We start from the raw sequence: 20,985 nt of genomic DNA on the forward strand, positions 1-20,985 counted from the left end.
TATAAAAAAGAGACAGAATTCATAGACTTATGTTGAAGAGTCACATTTTCCATTATTTGTTCATTATAGTTTGTCATATAACTGCCACCATGCCAAATTGTCATTAAAATTGACGTACTTTAGATGCCACTTTTGCTTTTTAATATCATATGATATACATATATATACACACCGGTTACAATTTCTTTGTCTTTTTCTCTGAAGTTTTTTAATCTTAATTGAGAATTCCTTAACTTACATTCATTTGATTAATGTAGTATCACTGTCATTTAAATACAACCCATAAATCGTACACATTTGGTCTGCCTCAACACTTGGTATAGTTGTGGCCTAGGCTTGGGTGTTGCCAGCTTTCAGCCTCCAGCTGTTATATTCTTGAGGAAGACAGCTGCTGACCACCTTGCTGTTGTTCCTCCTCCTGATCATATTTGGTGGGCTGAGGCTAGATAGCTTTTACTGCTTTTCTTTTTTTTGGGGGGAAAGGAGGGTATGGAATTATCTGCTGTTTATTTCTTGATTATGGATATGCATTAGGAAAGAGTGCAGCAGGCAGCCATCATTAGGAGACTGCGTAGCCCACTCTACAGTGAAGGTTGGGCATGGGACTTTTAAAGGCAGCTACTGAGTGAGAAAGAACATTTGTTTGTCACAGCAGTAGTTTCACTGATAGTGGTCAAATTGTTCTTTTGGAAAGAACAGCAAATACAGTAATTTAGTTCATCAGATGTTGTGGTTTAACCTGGCAGACAGCTAAATGTCACACAACCATTCGCTCACTCTCCCCTGCAGTGGGATGGGGGAGAGAATTGGCGGGGGGGGGGGGGGGGGGTGCGGGGTGGAAGGAAGATTCATGGGTTGAGATAAAGACAGTTTAATAGGACAGAAAAGGAAGGGAAAATAGTAATAATGATAAAAGAATATACAAAGCAAGTGATGCACAATGCAGTTGCCCACCACCCACTGACTGATGCCCAGCCAGTCCCTGAGCAGGGGTCACCGCCCCCTGGCCAACTCCCCCCAGTTTATATACTGAGCATGACGTCACATGGTATGGAATATCCCTTTGGTCAGTTTGGGTCAGCTGTCCTGGCTGTGCCCCCTCCCAGCTTCTCGCTTGCAGGGCATGGGAAGCTGAAGAGTCCTTGACCAGTGTAACCACTGCTTAGCAACAACTAAAACATCAGTCTGTTAACAACATTATTCTCATCCTAAATCCAAAACACAGCACTGTACCAGCTACTAGGAAGAAAATTAACTCTATGCCAGCCGAAACCAGGACATCAGAGTTTCTAAAATGATGATTCTGATGGCTGGAAGAGAGGCCTTGCAATGTGATATAAATTAAGATTATAGCAAGTTAGTTGTTTGGGGATTGGGTTTTTTTAGCTTTCTCTCCTAGAGACACTTTTTAAAAAATATCAAAATTGCAACCAGGTAAAGTGACAGAGTGGTTTAGGTGGCAGCTCGCCCTCTTTTTAGAAGAAGAATTTGGTTACAAACAGGTGAAGAGATACTCTTCCTTAGTTTTACATTAAAAGTTTATTTGCTAGGGAAGAATGACTTTTAGTCCTGCAGTTGTGGCAATGTTCTATGTGTTTGGATTAACTGCGTGTCAGTGATCTTTGTCAGCTTTTATAGACTTTCAAAGTGGTCAAGGTGATGTTTTGCATTGGGTTTGGTTTTTTTTCTTATTTGGGAATGTTAAGGATTTACCCTAGTTAAGTGGTTACTGAACTTGACAGTTACTTGATTTAAAATAATTAGTAATGACAGTAACAGTGGGGGTGAGTGTGACAGTTGTTACCTACATAATAGGAGAGATACAGGTTTGATGGATGGACTGTTATATGGATAAGGAATTGGCTGGGTGTCTGTGTCTAAAGAGTTACAGTCAACAGCTCAATCTCCAACTGGAAACCAGTAACAAGTGTTGTCCCTCAAGGGTCTGTACTGGGAACAGTACTATTTAGTATCTTCATCAATGACATAAACATAGGGATCGAGTGCACCCTCAGCAAGTTTGCAGATTATACCAAACTGACAGGTGCAGCTGATTCACTAGAGGGAAAGGATGTCATCCAGAGGGACGCAGGCTTGAGGAGTGGGCCCCTGCGAACTTCATGAGCTTCAACAAGATCAAGTGCAAGGTCTGGCACCTGGGTTGGGGCAATCCCCAGTACAGACTGGGGGATGACTTCGGGGTATTGGTGAATGAAAAATTGGACATGAGCCAGCAATATGCACTTGCAGTCCAGAAAGCTGATTGTATCCTGGGCTGCATAAAAAGAAGCGTGGTCAGCAGGTTGAGGGAGGTGATTTTCCCCTTCTTCTACTCTGCGCTCATGAGATGCCACCTGGAGTACTGCACCCAGCTCTGGAGTCCTCAGTACGAGAAAGACATGGACCTGTTGGAGTGGGTCCAGAGGAGGGCCAAAAAATTATCAAAAGGATGGAACAGCTCTCCTATGAAGAAAGGCTGAGAGAGTTGGGATGTTCAACCTGGAGAAGAGGAGGCTCTCAGGAGACCTTATTGCAGCCTTTCGATTTATGAGGAGGGCTTATAAGAAAGATGGAGAGAGGCTTTTTACCAAGGCCTGTAGTGACAGTACAAGAGGTAATGGTTTTAAACAGAAGGAAGGTAGATTTAGATTGAATATAAGGAAGAAATTTTTTTGCAATGAGGGTGGTGAGACACTGGAACAGGTTGCCCTGAGAAGTTGTGAATGCCCCATCATTGGAGGTGTTCAAGGTCGGGTTTGATGGGACTTTGAGCAACCAATCAATCTTTGCCCTCTGGCCAATCCATGATCACTTCCAGGATTCCTGGGCAACTGGGGTTTCCTATTCGAGGCCATTGTGTGATCAGTGCGACCCACTTACTCCACGTAGCATCAGTTGCATGATGTGTACAGGGGACCCTCCCTCTGAACATCCAGCCTAGCACTGGCAGTCGGGGTGCCAGGAGGAGCTGTGCTTCAGTGCTGATCACTTCCGAAGCAGCTCGAACCCCTTCATATGCTGCCAATCTCTCTTTTTCACTTGGAGCATAGCAGGCCTTGGATCCTCTGTATCCCTGACTCCAAAACCCTAGGGATCGACCTTGAGTCTCCCCTGCTGCTTTCTGCCAGAGGCTCCAGGCAGGGCCGTTCTCCCCGGCTGCGGTGTAGAGCACACTTTTTACATCTTGCCCTGCCCAGACTGGCCCCAGGGCTACTGCGTGAACTGTCTCCTCTTTAATTTGTTCAAAAGCTTGTCGTTGCTCAGGGCCCCATTTGAAATCGTTCTTCTTTCGGGTCACTTGATAGGGTTTACAGTCAGACTGTAATTTGGAATATGCATTCTCCAAAAACCCATGACGCCTAAGAAAGCTTGTGTTTCCTTTTTGCTAGTTGGTGGAGACATGGCTGTTATTTTGTTGATCACATCCATTGGGATCTGACGATGTCCATCTTGCCATTTTATTCCTAAAAACTGGATCTCCTGTGCAGGTCCCTTGACCTTACTTTGTTTTATGGCAAAACCGGCCTTCAGCAGGATTTGGACTATTTCCTTCCCTTTTTCAAAAACTTCTCCTGCTGTGTTGCCCCACACGATGATGTCATCAATGTATTGCAGGTGATCTGGAGCTCCACCCTGTTCCAGTGCAGTCTGGATCAGTCCATGGCAAATGGTGGGGCTGTGTTTCCACCCCTGGGGCAGTCGGTTCCAGGTGTACTGGACACCCCTCCAAGTGAAAGCAAATTGTGGCCGGCACTCTGCTGCCAAAGAAGGTAGATTTAGATTGAATATAAGGAAGAAATTTTTTGCAATGAGGGTGGTGAGACACTGGAACAAGTTGCCCTGAGAAGTTGTGAATGCCCCATCGTTGGAGGTGTTCAAGGTCGGGTTTGATGGGACTTTGAGCAACCTGGTCTAGTGAAAGGTCCCTTCCCCCAACAGTGGGGTTGGGGTAGGTGATCTTTTAAAGGTGCATTCTCTGATTCTGTGATGCGCTAGAACAGCTGTAAAAGAAAGTCTGGTACATTAACAAGTAACTTTTAAGCAGGATTTGCTGTGCTTTACAGCGTTATTGATGCAAATATGTTATTTTGACATTTATTACCTTCCTTTTTTTAAAGATGGTTGCCACTTCCAAGAAACTACATGAACATGTAGTGTTTCAGAACAGCTAGATACTTCAAGTGGAAAATAAGTTTTTAAAAGTCTTGCCTATAAAACTGCTATCATCTGGAAGTAGATAATACAGCATTAGTATATTCTTTAAATTATTCATTTTTCCTCCTGATTAAAAGATACTGTGAAAGCATGGAAATAGCTTACAAACTTTATATTTGATCTGTTAATCATGTAAAATCATAAAATCGTGGGATTCTAGGAGACTCTTGGATCATGTACAGGCTACAAAATACTATCTGGAGGTATAGATAAACTAGTGGTTGTGTTAGGTATTCATATAGGCCAGTATGGTTAGTTACAAAATGTAATGCATTACCAGAGCTTTTTGCAATTGACTGTGATTTCATCCTGTTGTAGAGACTTACCAATCAGTGACACTATAGGTGTGGTGGCTTCTTTGAAAAAGCCAATTTTCATCTGCCCTGCCTGTCTGCCTACAAAGGAAATGTTTTTATTTGCTGTAAAGTAGGTGCAAAGGAAAGGGTACATTTGATTAAAATATCTAGGCTTTTGAAATCTGTCTCTACTCGAAAACATACTTCATAGTTCCATCTTGAGAAATAAAGGGTAGAATTGAAGATGGAGAAAAGAAGGAAAGCTAGACTTTTTATTTTTTCACAACAGTAGAGTACATGGCTACAGCCTCTATGAGTTGGTCCAAGTATAGAGCTGCTTTCCGGGATATAGTTTCAGTAGATGAGCCAGCTGCTCCTATGCATGACAGCATGCTTCTCTCTCTAATTAGTGTATGCCTGTTTCCAATATAGGGGAATACAGATTTTTTTTTTTAATTAACGTTACATAGGGTAATTGATTGTAAAATAAGTTGTGATTCCCCTTCTGTTTACACTTAGATTTGGCTTTTTTTAGTCTAATGATCACCTGTTTAATGCTGTATAAGTAAAAGGCATGGTCCTCTAGAGTATGTCCTAGCAGTTACCTCCCAGAGGTACTCCCACCAAACTGCCTGATGGTCAGGAACAATTGCAATGCCTTTACCGGATCGTTTGAAAACAAAGTAATTTCTTAGTAAAGAAAAGAACTAGGAGACATTAAGTCATATACAAGCTTTTGTAGTTTTTTCCCATTTAAAAGCAAGTGTAAATTGTTTCAGTACTGTCTTTGTGAACTAAGAAAAGAGATCCCACTCCTAGATGTGACTTGCTTAGGATTGCAGTGAAATCTTCTGGCAATCAGAGTTCATTTTATCTCTGTACTTCTGGTCTACTTTGATTAAAAGAACTCTCTTCCTTCCCCAAACCCTTAAGTTGATGTTGGGCAATACTAGGTGTGAATAAGCACATCAACGTATGTTAGGTCCCTGAAAGTAATTCTGAAATAGCTTCCAGATACAGAATAATTCCTGTGGGATTACTGCTGTTCCCACAGAAGATTCTGAAATATGACTTAAAAACATCCAGCTTTTGCTGCTTGTTGTAAATACAGGGGATATTCAGAGAAATAAGATATTGTGGTGTGTTTTGAAGAGACTGTCTGATTTTCCTGGATTGAATGGAGGGTGCCATCTGATGTGACAATAATAAAAACATTGCCAGTAGCTTTCTCCCATCCTTCTCCCTATTCTCTCCTCCTGTACCCCCCCAGCTGAAATGACATTTAGGCTTCCCTTGGAGTAAATACTCTGAAAGAATGTTTTAGTGTGTTTTGTCTTATACTTTTTCTTTGTCTGTCTTCGTCTAGAGTAAAGTAGAAGTATTCAGAAACATGATTTTTAGTTTTGCTGTTGAATTTTAAGGATCTGTTATGAGCAGAATTAACCAAGCCTCAAAAAACACACAGACCATGTGGCAATTAAAAGCTTAATTCTATTGCTTTTGCCCAGGAGTTGGAGTTTGTGTTCACTTTCTGTTACAAAAAATGTGTTTCTGTGCTCTTATATAAGTGACTGAGACAAATATTTTCTCCTTCCTCAGAGCCATCAAAGTTTGAGTCTTCGCTGCTTATTACAAAGATGACTAAAACTAATCCATTTACTTTGATTTTTTTGTTCAGTATTATTTTTTTCTATTTTTATGTTCAGGGCAATTTAGTTGTACAGAGTATGTTGAGTGTTACCTAAAATACGGAATTTCATGGAGTGTTCTAGTTAGAACTTGTTTTTCCATAGTTAAAAGAAGGTAAAGAATGTGAATTAAAACCCATTCAGTCAATGGCATTCATGCTGTATAGAATGTAATAACTCTCCTTTATTGTTCTCGAATTAGTATTAACATCTTTGAAGTCCATTGTCACTTGTGACCAAACTGTGCTTGATCCCAAAACACTTGGTATGTGGATTTTTTTTTTCCTCTTGAAAGATTTGCATGGAGATACTGCCCTTGAAATGTTTTGGATTTTTTAAATGCCTTTCTGCTCTGAACTGGGCACTTGACAGAGAATGACTAACGTTAATTAGGCTTCTAGCCCAAGCTGTTTAGATAGTACTGGAGGTTTCGGGAGAATTTGTATAATCCAGGTTACTGCTTTGTTATGTTCTGCAATCATGACATGAAGGAGAAGATCAGCAATATATGTGTATGTTAAAAGTTAATAAAAAAAAACCTATTTCCTCAAAAAATGTTTTAAGTCATTAAGACCTAGCAATATGACATCATAGGCATCACTCATTAAAATGTCATGCATTTGCAAATAAATATCCCTGTAAAGAAACTCTACAACCTCTTGGCAATTCTAAATTGGGAAAGAAGAGTCTTCTGCAGAGATGATTTCTTGCTGTATAAAGATAAGTTTCCTGTCTGTTATGTTTTGTGGTAGCGTTATTTCTTCCTTTAATCTTGCAAAAAAGCAAAATCCACAGGACTTAAGATATCCTCACACATCAGAAGAATTTTAGTATTTCCAATTAATTTCCTAATTCCTATAGGGAAGAGAAAAGCTGAACAGCATTTCTAAATATTTTTATTGTGAATTGGTTATAATGGGCTTTACCACTTCAAAGGAATAGTTTTTGAAACCATTCAAAGACTACCTTGCATTAGCTACTCAAAACAAATGTTTTATCTTGGCATGGATCAGATTATATTTTGCAAGGAAGAGATAATAATTAAAGAAGTGCTGTGGGGTCCATAGCTATTCCTCTGTGTGACAGGGGCTGTTCAGCATACTTCCTATATTTTTACTATTGGTGCTTGTGTCTTGTTGGAACATACTGTCTTTTTGTGCCATTGCTGGACGTTAGTGTTAGCTCCTATTATTCACATGTTGCTGTTAAGATGTACACACTTCTGTTTATTGATTCAATTTTGAGGGTTACAGCATTATGTAATATATGGTCTTCAAGTGTGGAACTAGTTTCCTAAGGTATAAAAACTGCATTTGCTTGAATTATTATTATTATTATTATTATTATTATTATTATTATTATTATTATTTACTATTATTATTTTATAAATAATATCTAATTGTTTTAGCGGCTACTTTAAGGCATTACTTTGTTTTAGATGCTTTTGATAATAAATGGGAGAAAAAGCAGTTTGAAACCGTTCTGGTGTGTTACTACCATTTTACCTGGATGTCAACCTTGGTTTTCAGTGGCTGAAAGGGAATCAGGCAGTGAAATTTGGGAGTGTGGTGGGGGAGGGTGCATGTGTATGTAACAATGCAACTGCTACATCAAGCTGTCTTACTGTTACATGTGCATGAACTGCTTAAATTGGCTTCTTCAATTGTCTTGATTTCAAAATCCTCATTGAAGATTGCAAGGATTATAGGTGTACTATTTGAGTATATCTGGTTAGCAGTAAGGAAGATGCTGTCCCGAGTGATAAATAATAAAGCGGTACTGTTGACATCTTGAACACTTCCCTCTCTCTGTGCCATCCTCCTCATCCTCCCTGAAGTTTAGATACAACTCCAAACCCTGGATGTTGTTGAACTTTGGCCCTGTGAGTAGCTTATAGAGTTCTTGCAGCTTTCCAGTAGCAGTGGAAAAACTATTGCTGAAGGAATTCTCCTGGTCAAAGAAAGATTCAGGCAGGCAGATTTATCAGATAATTCTGATTTTGTCCTCGTTACTAGAATATGCTAAATGTAAGAATTCTGTGCTGTTCCATCCCCCTATTTAGAGCTGCTGTAGGGGACAGAAATGTTCATGATTCAGTGAACTCTTGCTATAATTTCTGCAATTGTCTGGCAAAGTGAAGTGCTACACAATTCAGTAGTGTAACCCGAGATGTCTTTTAAAAGTTTTACATCTCCTTGAGACATTACTGAATTCAGACAGTGCAAAATACAAAGGTGAATTCTGGCAAATAGGCTTGTAGCCAGTATGAGAGTGTGTTTGTCCTAGGATCTTCAAATACTTGCTATTGTATCTTCTTGAAAGCTTGTTATATTCGTATTAAATATCCAAATGCCATAACTTTGTGTATTAAACTGGGAGCTCTCTTAAGGTACTGACTGACATAAGAAGCTGAGCAGTGCTTAGTCATCTTAGTTGGCTTTGGTTTAGAGCTCACTACATAAATGAACAGGTTGAATCCTATGAAAAATAGGAGGTTCCCAAGGTGAGAAGTTAGTGAACAGGTCAAACACCCATTCCCAGAGGTCTGCATAGCTTCTCCTTTGTGTTTATTGCAGCTTCTGTAGTAAATCTTTCTGTGTATGTCTAGAGTTCCTCTTCTTCACCTTGGAAGATAAATGCTTTGGACTTCCCTTGTTATGTGCAGGCTCAGAGTCCTTGAGCAGAGGACAGAAAGAAAGTTTGTGCTGAACCATTCTGCAGGATACGTGGGTGTTATTTCTGTAGTGTTTTTAACTACTTGAGCTGATTTAGCCAAAATCTTACTTGGTCTCATCAGCCAGTAATGTAAAACATAAAATGTGTGTGTGTGTGTGTTCATGTTCTGATGATGCAGTAACTACTTTATAAGAACAGATTTCTTTTTCTAAGTATTTTTTTAATAAAGCACCACCATGTTTTTAATAAAGCATGTTTTATTCTATTATGTATCAATAAAATGCAGCCACCTCATATACAGAAGAGGTAGCTGACGATATGATCAGACAGCTTGTTTAGTGGTGTAGTCAAGTCCCAGAGTCTTTTGGGTTTCTAATCAAGCTTTTTGTGATACTGCTTTTTAATTTCCAGCTAATAGTCCTTATAATTAAACTGCATTTTTATTTGGTCTTATAACAGTCAAAAACTGCAAATAGGATCTTTAGTGTAGTCATTGGCATGTAAGGCTTAATTTTTGAAACCAAAACATTTTGTTTGTCTACAGCTGGAAATGCATGTTCCTGAGGATTTGATATGAGCTTGAGTGTTGTAAACATAAGATGTAGTATTATTTTAATTCTGCCATTTTTGTAACTTTGTATATGTCCTCTTTAATTTTTCACATGAAAATGCAAAGATTAAAATATTTATGAAGACTTTGGAGATTAGTGGTACTTTTAGTTCTTGAGTCTCTTGTGTGATGCTCTACTATCATGAAAGTTTTCAACATATATTCCATATGTATTCCAAAGCTATGCTTAGAACATGCACATAGTGTTAAATTTAAAATAATAATTTTTTAGACCTATAGACAAACTCAGATATTTCTCTGTAGGTCTTAATTTAAGCATCCATTATTGAAATTCTGGGCGTGTTTCTATATACACATGAGACATTAGTTACACATGTGTCAGTCCAGCACTCTGACCAGGTTCTTTCAGGTATTGCAAACAAGGAGGGTTTAATGTTTTAATACCAACTGAAGATATTTGACATTACATAGTATTCTGATTTAGCAGAGCAATATACTGAAATCACAACACAGTCATAATACAACAATTGCACTGTGCCAGTGGCTATCACAGTGGCCTCTTGATGGTGTGAGCCACCTCACTGCCTTTTGTCCTGAGCCCTGTAAAAACCCATGTGGCTGGCCCGTGACTGATCAAGCTTCTCTGCGCTGTAGCACCCAGGAGACTTGGCAGCTGCTGGTCCTGACCTACAGGCTTGGATCTGTCCAGCATGTCTGAGAGAGCAGATTCCAGCATGGCAATTTCCAACTCTTGAGTATTCCTCCACCACCATCTCCCTTGCCTGCCCCCCATCCCTCCACAATGGCTGGCAGGGAGCTGCCTGGCCCAGCAGACAGCACAGCCCCACAGCAAGTCTGCCTGTTGCAGTGCTCTGTAAAACAATACAAACAGTGTTTGTAGGAGAATCCCCAGTCCTTAGTACTAAACCTTGAGCCTCCTCCATGGTGAGGGTAACCTGATTTGCTCCTCTTCCCCATAAACAGGTCATCTATCCTAGGGGTGTATCTCCTGGTTTAGCTGAGAATTTATAGGTAATTTTTATCCAAACTGAGAAGATAAAACCTCTCACAAGGGGATGCATCTGGTGTTTGCTCAATTTTTATCATGGGAGCAACCGCTTCAGAGTTACATTCTTTTCCTGGATCATGTGAATAATCATCATGACTGTTGTGGTTTAACCCTGGCCGGCAACTAAGCACCACACAGCCACTCCACACACACACACACACCCCGCCCCCGTAGGATGGGCGGACAATTGGAAGGGTAAATTTGAGGAAAAAAAAGCCTCATGGGTTGAGATAAAAACAGTTTAAAAAGAGATCAAAATAATAATAATGAAAATTGTAAGGAAAAGAGAAGAAAAAAATAATAGGAAAATAAAACCCAAGAAAAGACAAGTGATGCAAATGAAAACAATTGCTCACCACCAACTGATGGATGCCCAGCCAGTCCCTAAGCAGCTGCCCCCCGCCAACCTCCCCCCCCAGATTTTGTTGCTGAGCATAATGTCATATGGTCTGGAATATACCTTTGGTCAGTTGGGGTCAGCTGTCACAGCTGTCCCCTCCCAACTTCTTGTACACTTCTACTCACTGGTGGGGGGTGGTGTGAGGAGCAGAAGAGGCCTTGACTCTGTGTAAGAGTCCCTGTATTATCAACACTGTTTTCAGCACAAATACAAAATATAGCCCCATACAAGCTACTGTGAAGAAAATTAACTCTATCCCAGCCAAAACCAGTACAATGAGAAGACTGGGAGAATCAGAATCAAGCCAGACATCTCCTGGCCATTTATCATCCTCAGCATACATAGCAGCCATCACTTTAACAGGGTCTATTTGAGTTGACCTTAGTAAATGATCCTTACGCACGTGGGCATTGGATATGATCTGAGGCCGCAGTTTTCATTCTAAGAACTGATTTTGATTTTTCTAGCTGTGCATATCACCTTTTATACATAATGTTATCTTTTGTAACTGTTTTTTTCTATCATATTGTTCTTGCATATCTCCTCTGCTGACTTCTTCGCTACTGCTCACAAGTAGCTTTCTAACAACCAGCACAAGCCTGCTTTTCCCTTTCCGTTTTTCATATTCATCCCAAAATATGACTGGGATCAGTGCAATGTTCTTCTATCCATGAAAAATCCCACTTAGGATTTCTCCATTCCTCTTTTTCAAATTTATCAGCTAGCTTTTTCCAGCCTTTGTTAGCACTCACAATGTTTTGCACACTCTAAACAGTAAGGGGCCTGCCTGCAGACAGTCTTTTCACTACCATTCCTTACTCACAGCGCAAGTCACCTCTCTTAGGCTCTTACTCATGACTAAAGTGCTAAATCAGAATTCCCAGTATCATGTCACAGACTGTCATGACCATGACGCCAGTTAGTGTCAAGAGTCCACCACTCTCCTGACCAGGTTTCCTTACATAATGCACACAAGGACGGTTTAGTGTTTTAATACTTTTTTTAAAAGGTTTTTTGACATTTCACTGGTTTTTGATTTAACAGAATGTTGCAACCATAAAATCACCAGTACTTAGCGGGATATAAGGATTGCAATATACAATTGTATCTCAGTACCAATGTGATTCTGTTTACTGGTCTCTATAACATGCTCACCATCACAGCACTGGGTGTCCCCAGTTGCTGGGAAGGAATACATGAGTTGACGCCAGCTCAAGCCCGTTGCTCTTCCCAAAGCTCTTTTTTCCATTGGTCGGTTTTTATATGCTCTGTTAGCCTGAGATGTGTATGTACTTCCCTAGTGCTGGTCTGGCTAACTCAGGAAGATATGTATTTGCACCCTTTTAATTAATTCAAGGATGAAAAGTTACACAGCTAGTTGATTCACTTAACTGTTGTAGATGATTGATCATCTCAGCTGTTACAGCCATTTTCCTAGAACAAAGACTGCAAAGGTCCCTGTTGTGTTATGTTCAGCTTTCTTTTTAATAGTTGTGGTCAGTCACTCCTTCTGTTCATCCCTGAGCTTCATGACCATGTAGTCTGTGTCTGTCTCTGGAGAGCCTTCTCCCATTGTAGCAGTTCATTGATCAGTCATAACATGAAGTGTTTGGATTCTTTACATTTTAACATTCAAAAGGAAGACTTTTGTATAAGATGGCTTTTTTGGCATTGTATACACTATTTTTCAATAATTCTGTTATTTATATTGTAGGTCATGCAGGAGTGTCTGCCAGCATGATGAAGAAAAGAACTTCCCACAAGTAAGTTGTTAATATTTTTTTACTAAAGTATAGCTCTCAGTAACTGGAAGTACTGTCCTAGAAATATATCTGTATTGTTCCACTCACTTTGTTCCTGAAAATCATGTGGAATAATATTCAGTCTGTATATGCGTGTAGAGTCAGACTTCTAATTCTTTCAGGAGTGTGGTAGGAAAGAATGCCCCACAAATAGAGCTTTAAACATTGTTTTGACTGTTAATATGAAACTATCCTTGAATACAATTTTCTAATTCTTTATGGAATCCAGAGAGAAGGGGTTGTGAGCCAGAAATTAGCCATAGGTACCGTAGGATCTCTGTTCTCTGGCAGAGTTCATGCATTGTCACGAGGCCAATAAAAACTGCGAAGCATGCTTACTGATAACACAGTCTGGAAATAATCTTAGAAATACCTAATCTTGCATTCACTACAGCTGTAGTTTTGGAAAGGATTTTTCACCTTTCTAAAATAAAGAATATACTGAAATACTTCTGTAAGGAGGCTGCTATTTGTGTGTGAAGGATACCTGCTTATCCTACACATTCATGGCATGTATTTTTCCCTCTACAACGTTTTTAAATAGTAGCGGCTGAACATTGTTGAGTAGCTGTGTGAAAGTAGAGGTAATGTTCTGGGCATAATTGGTCTTAGTGTCAAACAGCAAAGTATCATATCTTGCTACATCTCTGGTGGGAGAAATCTAAGCTGGGTAAGTGTGAAACTTACTAAAATGTTACTAATTTTATTTTAAGTATAAAGTCGTATGGTGGTGCATCAATCGAAAGCAATTTGTTCGGTATGTGTATTTTCTACAGTTAACATAGTTAATCACTGCAGACAGTGTTAACTGTTTCCCAGAGACAAGACCTGATGTAAAACTACTCTAATCCCTTCCACCAGCTCATCATTATCCATTCTTGTTTATCTCCATAGAAGGCAAAGAGAAACATTTATTTGTCTAGGGGCAGGTAGAGTTGGTTAAAACTTAATTTCTCTTGTTCTCTTTCAACCGCTCAGAGAAAGGAGTGTATGATGGGAAGACTATCAGAGGTGGGTTGCCTTTTGTACTTGAGGGTGGCTAGATTTGTCTTTATTGTTGTGGTGATATACACTTATTTAAATAACTAAATAGGCTGCAAACTTGTTAGCATAAAGGCTTTTATGGGGCATTAGAAGTTTTGATCCTAAGTGACGTGATTTTGAGGCATTTAACTTAAGCATCCATCTTAGTTTTATGTTAATTTAAACTAGTTCAATTGTTTATTAATTATTTAGTGAAGGTTTTTGTACCAAACCAAGATGATTTCTTGTGTGCCACTCACTGACTTGTCTGAGAATGTGGCAAAGTAGTAGATCATAGTAATTTGCCATAAACAAGTAGGATATTACTATGTAATAATATATGCTAATACTACTCTGAGTTGTTATGGTAGACTATGAGTTAGTAATGCATACTTTGTCACTGATTTAGTCATTTATTTAGTTACTCCTCACTTAAAGAAAAAGAGGAACAAGCCTACTGGCACTTGAAAGCTATCGAGGAGATTTTAAACTAGCTTCAGAAGGTTTGTGGCAGAGGAAGGAGCCAAGAGGATGGAACAGGGCATGACGCAGTAATTGAGGATGTGATAGAATGAGCAGTGTGGATGAGTCTTCTGAACTCTTCTTTACTAAATGGTAGGTAACCGTTGAGCCTTTTAGAAAGGTTTCCCATGGTTATAGGGCAGTTCTTCCAAGTGCTCTGTCAATGGGTAGTGGTGATCTCTGCCAATAGGAAGCTGGCCTCACTGGCATCAGATCGGTCAGTAATCTCCCAGATCTCATTCTTTCCACCCTTGGTGCATAAGAAAGAGTACAAGAAATAGTGTAAGTGTAAAACAATCCTTTCTTCATAGGCTCTCCAGATTTCTTGTAGTTGGCAATTCAAGGACTTTGAGATGCAGCTTATACCTGCAATTTAACTACAAGTGAACGTAACCATTTTGAATTTCTGATCCCACTTTAAGCTAACTTGTAATGTTGGTTCCTGCAGCATCTGAAGATGAAATTCACAACTGTATGATGGCTTTTGAGGGAGTGCAGAAAGTAGTTTAAAACTTTTGCCTCAACTAATGTGCCTCATAGTCTGAATATTGTGAAAAGTAGATAAGAATTCTCTCATCACCATTCTGCTATTAATGATAGTCTGTAATAAGATTACAATTGTAATAAGTTTTGGGTCCTATTTTTAATAACTGTTCTGCTTGGCACCATGAAAGACTTGAAGTTGTACTGACCATTGCTGCTGTACTGCATTTATACTGTTTTATAGTTTTCCTTCCTGTTTTTCACAGTTGTGCCTTTTTTGCACATCTGCGGGGTATGGTTTTCTTTCACCGTTCTGTTTTTTTCTTTAGTTCTACCCTGTGGTGTTTTTCTGAGATGAGATGATTGGCGAGGGCGGTGGGGACACAACAACAACCAAACCTAAATGGATAACTTTACTTCATAGGTTATTGGGAATTGCCATTCTCCTTTTTATAAATGCTAGTTTGTCTTTTAAGCACAACTCTGAAGTAACGGTTGATTTTTCTGCTACCAGTCCTGTGCAGTTCTGCACTATATTGGTTTCCCTGGTAGCAGTTGCCAAATAAAAGTTTGTGTGAGGACCATATAAATACAACTTTAAAATCTGGGAAGATTTCTTTCTGCCTGTGTAGTCTCTAGAAAGTTTCTAAAGTATCTGGTTCTGATAATGAAACCTTTCCACATAACTAGGTTTTACTTACCAGCTTACTGCCTTCAAGATAAGGAAGAGGATCTGAAACTTTTGGGGATTGAAGGGCCATTTACGATGAGGAGGTGTCTGATTTGTCAAGAGCTATTTCCAGGACTTGCTATTTTCTGTTTTTCCTGGCTCCATGTTTTACATGTTTAGGAAAATTGTTATCCAGTCTTCAAGAGCAAATCTTTGTGGAATTTTAAAGATAATTCCAATGAAACAGAAGGGAAAAAAAAAATGTGTTGGGCCTTCTGGATATAGCATCATAGTAGCTTATGTGCATTTGTATTACTTGGTGTATCACAGAAATAACACACTGTTAAGGAGACAAGGTTTGAGTTGGTTACTTGGTTGTCTTACATGGAAGTATATTCATAGCTATTATTGATAGTTAGAAACCTATGCTTGCTTTCTTAGCACGTGTTCAGACGCAAGAAGAAGTAGGTTTTCCATGGTAATTTACTAGTTTGAAAATCTCATTTCTTACAGTATATACCACTGCAAATGAGAGTGAATGTCTGCTCAGTAGTACAACCTTCAAACAAAAATTTGAACTGCAAGTACACCCAGCGGGTACTTGACTTGTAATTAAATTTGTAATGCTTTTTGCTCTCTGAGGCATTTTAAAGGCAGTCACCAGTTTGAACTCAGTTATGTAGTCTTTTTCCATCATATTTTTTTTAAATGAGTGTGAAGCTTTTTGCTTAATTGTTCCAATTTAAACATTAAAGTGGATTATGCTTTATAGGCAGAAAGTAAAATTGGCTGTGAGGCTGAACATGGACATGAACATGAAGTGTTATTGTTACCTTTTTCAACAATGAGATGATTAGCAGCATAGACAGACTGTTTAAAACTGACATTGTTTTATCTATTTTAATTTTTTTTATCTTCAGTTCGTTTTATTTTGCTTTAAAATGGAACTATGATTCATTAGAACTAAATAAATTAATTGCATGCAAAACAAACTCATTTTTATTGTGCTGAGAACCTGATCTCATCTCTGATCTCATTTTGTAACAGTAAACTGAGACTAAAATAATTAAAAAAAAAAAATAAAAAATATACTTGAGCAAGAACTAGAATTTGAAAATGTGTTCTAGTTTCTGCATAAAATTAGAACCAACTTTGTGGGAGAGTGCCTCTTAACTGGAAGAGGTTGGAGTTCCTACAGTAATCTGTGCTGTCAAAGTTAGGAATACAAAAACTGCAGTTTGATCTTGCTGAAAAGGTCAAATGATAACAAAAGTGAAATTTGACAAAAACCCCTGCTAAGGTCTTCGTGGTGAATGAAAGTCTGGAGGTGGGACAAGCTGCTGAAGGAATTGTAATCGTAACTATTAAAAACAAGATGTACATCTTCAGCATTATGCATTCCAGTGTCATGTAGTGAGTGCATTATTCTGCAGGACTGCTTCCAGGATTTCAGTAGTATGATTGTTGTTAGTCTTTTTTGGATCATATAGGGACTTCTCTGAGAGCATTCATCATTCCTGGAGACATTTCTCTTTAGTCACTATCTCTAATCTAAGGAAGAATATTGTTTTCTGCAACTGATTTACTCTTTTAGATGTTGCTTTTAAGCATGCTAGTGGTGTGCATATTTATTGACATTTAAATGAACTGTGCTACAAGTAGTAACCCAAAAATTTATTTTACAACTAGTTGACATTCATGAGAATTTTGATCAGGCAACCCTCTAAATATCTTTTTAGGAATGAGTAAGTGCATTGTAAAATGCTAAAATAGATACAATATTTGTTTCTTATCACCAATATACTGTCATGAGGTTCCTTAGTTTCTTCAATTTGTATTCAAAATTGTCAATTAGTGTTTTTAATACCTGGGTAGAACAAAACTTGTATAACAATTTCAGTGATTTGAAACTGTCAAAGAGCTTACATGGCTGTTGATGAGAACAACAACTGTTATTCACCGGAGGGAATTTCCATGCAACTTGCATGGAAATAGAGGAAGGACAAAAAAGTATATGTAATCTGTTTTCCACATTAAGGAGTATCCCTTCTATTGCCATTACCATTATATTTCATTTTTCTTTTGCTATACTAAAAAGGAATGCTAAAGAAGGGTTGTTGCTACCATGAATCTTTAAAAAGACTTGGAGTCAAAAATATCTGTAGATGCAGAAGGAAGCTAAATTTCTTTCAAGTGAAACACGGGTTAGGGAAAACAAATGCCTTGGAAGAATTTTAGTCAGCCACCGGTAATGTTTCCACTGACGACTTCCTCCTGGTGCAGGAGTTGTGTTTACTATTCTGCAGAGAGCAACAAGGTACTAAAGTTATGCCAGGTAACCTTGTGCTTTGAGACCTGATCAGGTGAGTTCTACTTTTGACATTCAGTGTAGCAAGGGCTAAAACAGTTCTTTTAGCTTAAGCAAACTAGTTTTAGAAATGACTATTAGGAAACTGACCTTATAAAGTACATCAAAAATGTTTCACTGCTTTTCAGTGTGTTTTTCTTTTTTCCAATATAGTGTTGCAATGTGCTTTAATACCCTTATTTGAATAAGGTGCACTAAGCTATAAAATATATTGCCATCTTAAAGCATACATCTCTTGTCTGGAGTAGAATTTTGAATATGTATGTACTTGTTTAATATTATGTTTGTATCTATGTACAGAAAGCATAGAAACAATGTGGGACCAAGCAAACCTATTTCTCAGCCACGAAGAAATATTGTAGGCTGCAGAATACAGCATGGATGGAAAGAAGGGAGTGGACCTGTAACACAATGGAAGGGCACGGTTCTTGATCAAGTTCCTGTAAATCCCTCTCTCTATCTTATAAAGTATGATGGATTTGACTGTGTGTATGGACTAGAACTGCACAAAGATGAAAGAGTTTCAGCACTTGAAGTTCTTCCAGACAGAGTTGGTAAGTGTTTTGGGTTTTTTTCCTAAGTTCATATATATACAAGCTGACATTTACTATTAAATGTTCTCCACTAGTATCTTCCAGAATTCCCCCAAGGTAACATCTGACCACTTAAATGTTATTAGTCAAATTAATTTTTGTCACATGGCAGGTAATCTAAACACTGTATTTAAATTTTCTTGATTCCACAAAGATTTGATGATACCAGTGAGTGCAGTGCTGTCTTCTGTCTTTAAGTAGTATGCAGTACATTCTGTAGTTTTTGTTCTGAGTCTTATCCCTAAGAATGATATGTAAAGTTAACATTGATATTTCTGTTAAAATTTAAATTCTAAGCAGTCTTGGCTGTGTTGTCTATTGTGTGTGTCTAACAGTAATAATGTCACATTTTTCCTCACGTACTTCGCCTAAATACTTTTAATAACGGGGGAAAAGGCATTTTCTAAGTGAAATAACTGATTAGTAACAAGGCGCTTTGATTTTCAGAATTAGCACTGGATTGCTAAACTGTAGGTTTTTCAAACTGCAGAGTTTAGTGTTTACCCAAGTAATTACTAGTTTATAAACAGAATAAGCTGTTGCTTCTTTGGACTGCAAAGGAATTGGTAACAGTCTCTAGAGTGACATTAGGGGGAACTAAACCCCAAAGTTTCATTAATAACTTCGTAGAACTGTTCTGTGATTAGCCTCTCTTCCTCTTCTTCCCTGCCTGCCTCGCTCCCTCCAGTGTCTAGTTAAAATACAAAGAGCTTCACTGCTGTGGCCTTGATTGATCTCCCTTTACCTTGCATTATGATTGTTTAATCTTAGGGAGTAGGATGATATATTGTTAACAACATTTCTAAAGTTCTGCAGTTCTTCAGTAGTAAACTCTCTGGAATGGACAGTGTTTGTTTTGTATATGAATTGACTAACTTCCAATCAAATTTGATTATGAATCAGGGTAAAGATTATTTTTCACGAAGGCACATATCTGTGCTTTGGAATGAACTTATGAAATGCTGTCATTTCAGCTTCATCTCGAATTAGTGATGCCCACCTGGCAGACACAATGATTGGTAAAGCTGTGGAACACATGTTTGAGACAGAAGATGGCTCAAAAGATGAATGGAGGGGGATGGTTTTGGCTCGAGCTCCTATTATGAACACATGGTTTTATATTACCTATGAGAAAGATCCCGTCTTGTACATGTACCAACTCTTAGATGATTATAAAGAAGGTGACCTTCGCATTATGCCTGATTCGAGTAAGTAGGCCACTTGCTGTTTTCTTCTGGAAAGTGGCAGCTTTTTATATTAATGTTTGGCTGTGGTTTATTTATGGACAGGAGAGTTGGCAAACAAAGATCTTGTTTGTTACTCCCTTTAATTTTTTATTTTTTTAAGTATCACAACTAACGAAGGTTATAGCATAACAAAGAACATCTGTGTTAACTGCTGAAATATTTTACTTTTATCAGCAGTGACATATGCAGGAAAAGTATTTTCCATAATTATTCCTAGTTCTGCTGAAAAATATGTACATACTACTGTGGAACTGTTTATGCTTGGATTTTTTTAATGGAAACTGACAAACCAGAAGTTTTCCACTGTTGTTTTCTTATAGAAGTATCACGGCTTGTTGAGATGGCTCTTGATTTGTGTTTCTGAAGCAGTTCTTGTGGGAATAATATTTTGGGGCCTACTAATATATAGTCAGATTAATTTTGTTGGGGTAGGTGTCTTCACTGTGAAAATCTTTTGAGTAGTTTCTTGTAATCTTGGAATGTGTTTTAAGTCTGCTTTGCTTTCTTCCACCTTTGGGGGTGGGGGTAGGGAAAGAACTTACATGCTTTCCATTTAAGAATTAATTGGTTTTAATGCACCTTTTTCCTCCCTGCTCACCATGAGACTATCTACTGCTTACCTGTTTCCAAAGCACTTCTAAGTATTTGCTACCTTCCCTGAATCTGAATGCTTTCCAGATCTTTTGAATGGTGTCCTTAAGTCAACGATTGGATGTTAAGAGTAGTGTTTTTCAAATCGGATTTTAGAATACCTGGAAGTATGTCTGTAAATTTGGTGGAATTTGCCATAGTATTATAACTAAAATTTCTAGGGAACTCTGTTCTCAAAGAAAGGCTTTGCGTATGTGAGGAGACCAAAATTTAGATAATTTCTTTTCTGCTTTTTTTGGTGGGGGAAAATGTATTGCTGGATCTGATACTAAAACTTTGTCAACACTTCGTAATTCCTTCTAAATGAAAATGTAAGAGTTTAACTTGCATCTTTGCCAAGGAAGACTCTTTACATAAAACTGATATTAAGAGGATAATAACTATGAAACTGAAACTGAAACAAAAATTGAAACTACTTAAGTTTGTGGAAGAATCTTAAGTGTAAGCACAGGCCAATCTATTAATTCCCTGTTCGTTTTTCTTCTCCTTTGAGAGTTCTTTCACAACTCACAGAACTGAAAAGAAAATGAATAAAATCTGTAAGGGATTCTTAATGCAAACTTGGAACAAAGACATGAAATTAAAGGCTTAGGATTTCCAGAATAAAAGCCACATCAGGTATGACCATTACTAAGAAAATTCCTCACTGGAATACAAAACACAAGTTTATCCAAACTAGTCAAAAAGAAGACAAGCTGAGAAAGAAGGTGT

General features: G+C 38.3%; 1 protein-coding gene across 4 annotated transcripts in view; it reads left to right on the plus strand.

The window, feature by feature from the left end:
* Positions 1–20,985, plus strand: part of SPIN1 (spindlin 1) — a 56,108-nt gene that overhangs the window by 30,643 nt on the left and 4,480 nt on the right. For all 4 annotated transcript variants that reach the window (XM_076361880.1, XM_076361881.1, XM_076361878.1 and 1 more), the window contains exons 3-5: positions 12,630–12,678; positions 18,084–18,337; positions 19,351–19,584. In XM_076361880.1, the coding sequence (XP_076217995.1) occupies positions 12,630–12,678; positions 18,084–18,337; positions 19,351–19,584 (537 nt within the window). The remainder of the gene's footprint in view (positions 1–12,629; positions 12,679–18,083; positions 18,338–19,350; positions 19,585–20,985) is intronic.

The sequence above is a fragment of the Aptenodytes patagonicus genome, chromosome Z (genome assembly GCF_965638725.1).
Source record: "Aptenodytes patagonicus chromosome Z, bAptPat1.pri.cur, whole genome shotgun sequence".
In the NCBI taxonomy this organism is placed as follows: Eukaryota; Metazoa; Chordata; class Aves; order Sphenisciformes; family Spheniscidae; genus Aptenodytes; species Aptenodytes patagonicus.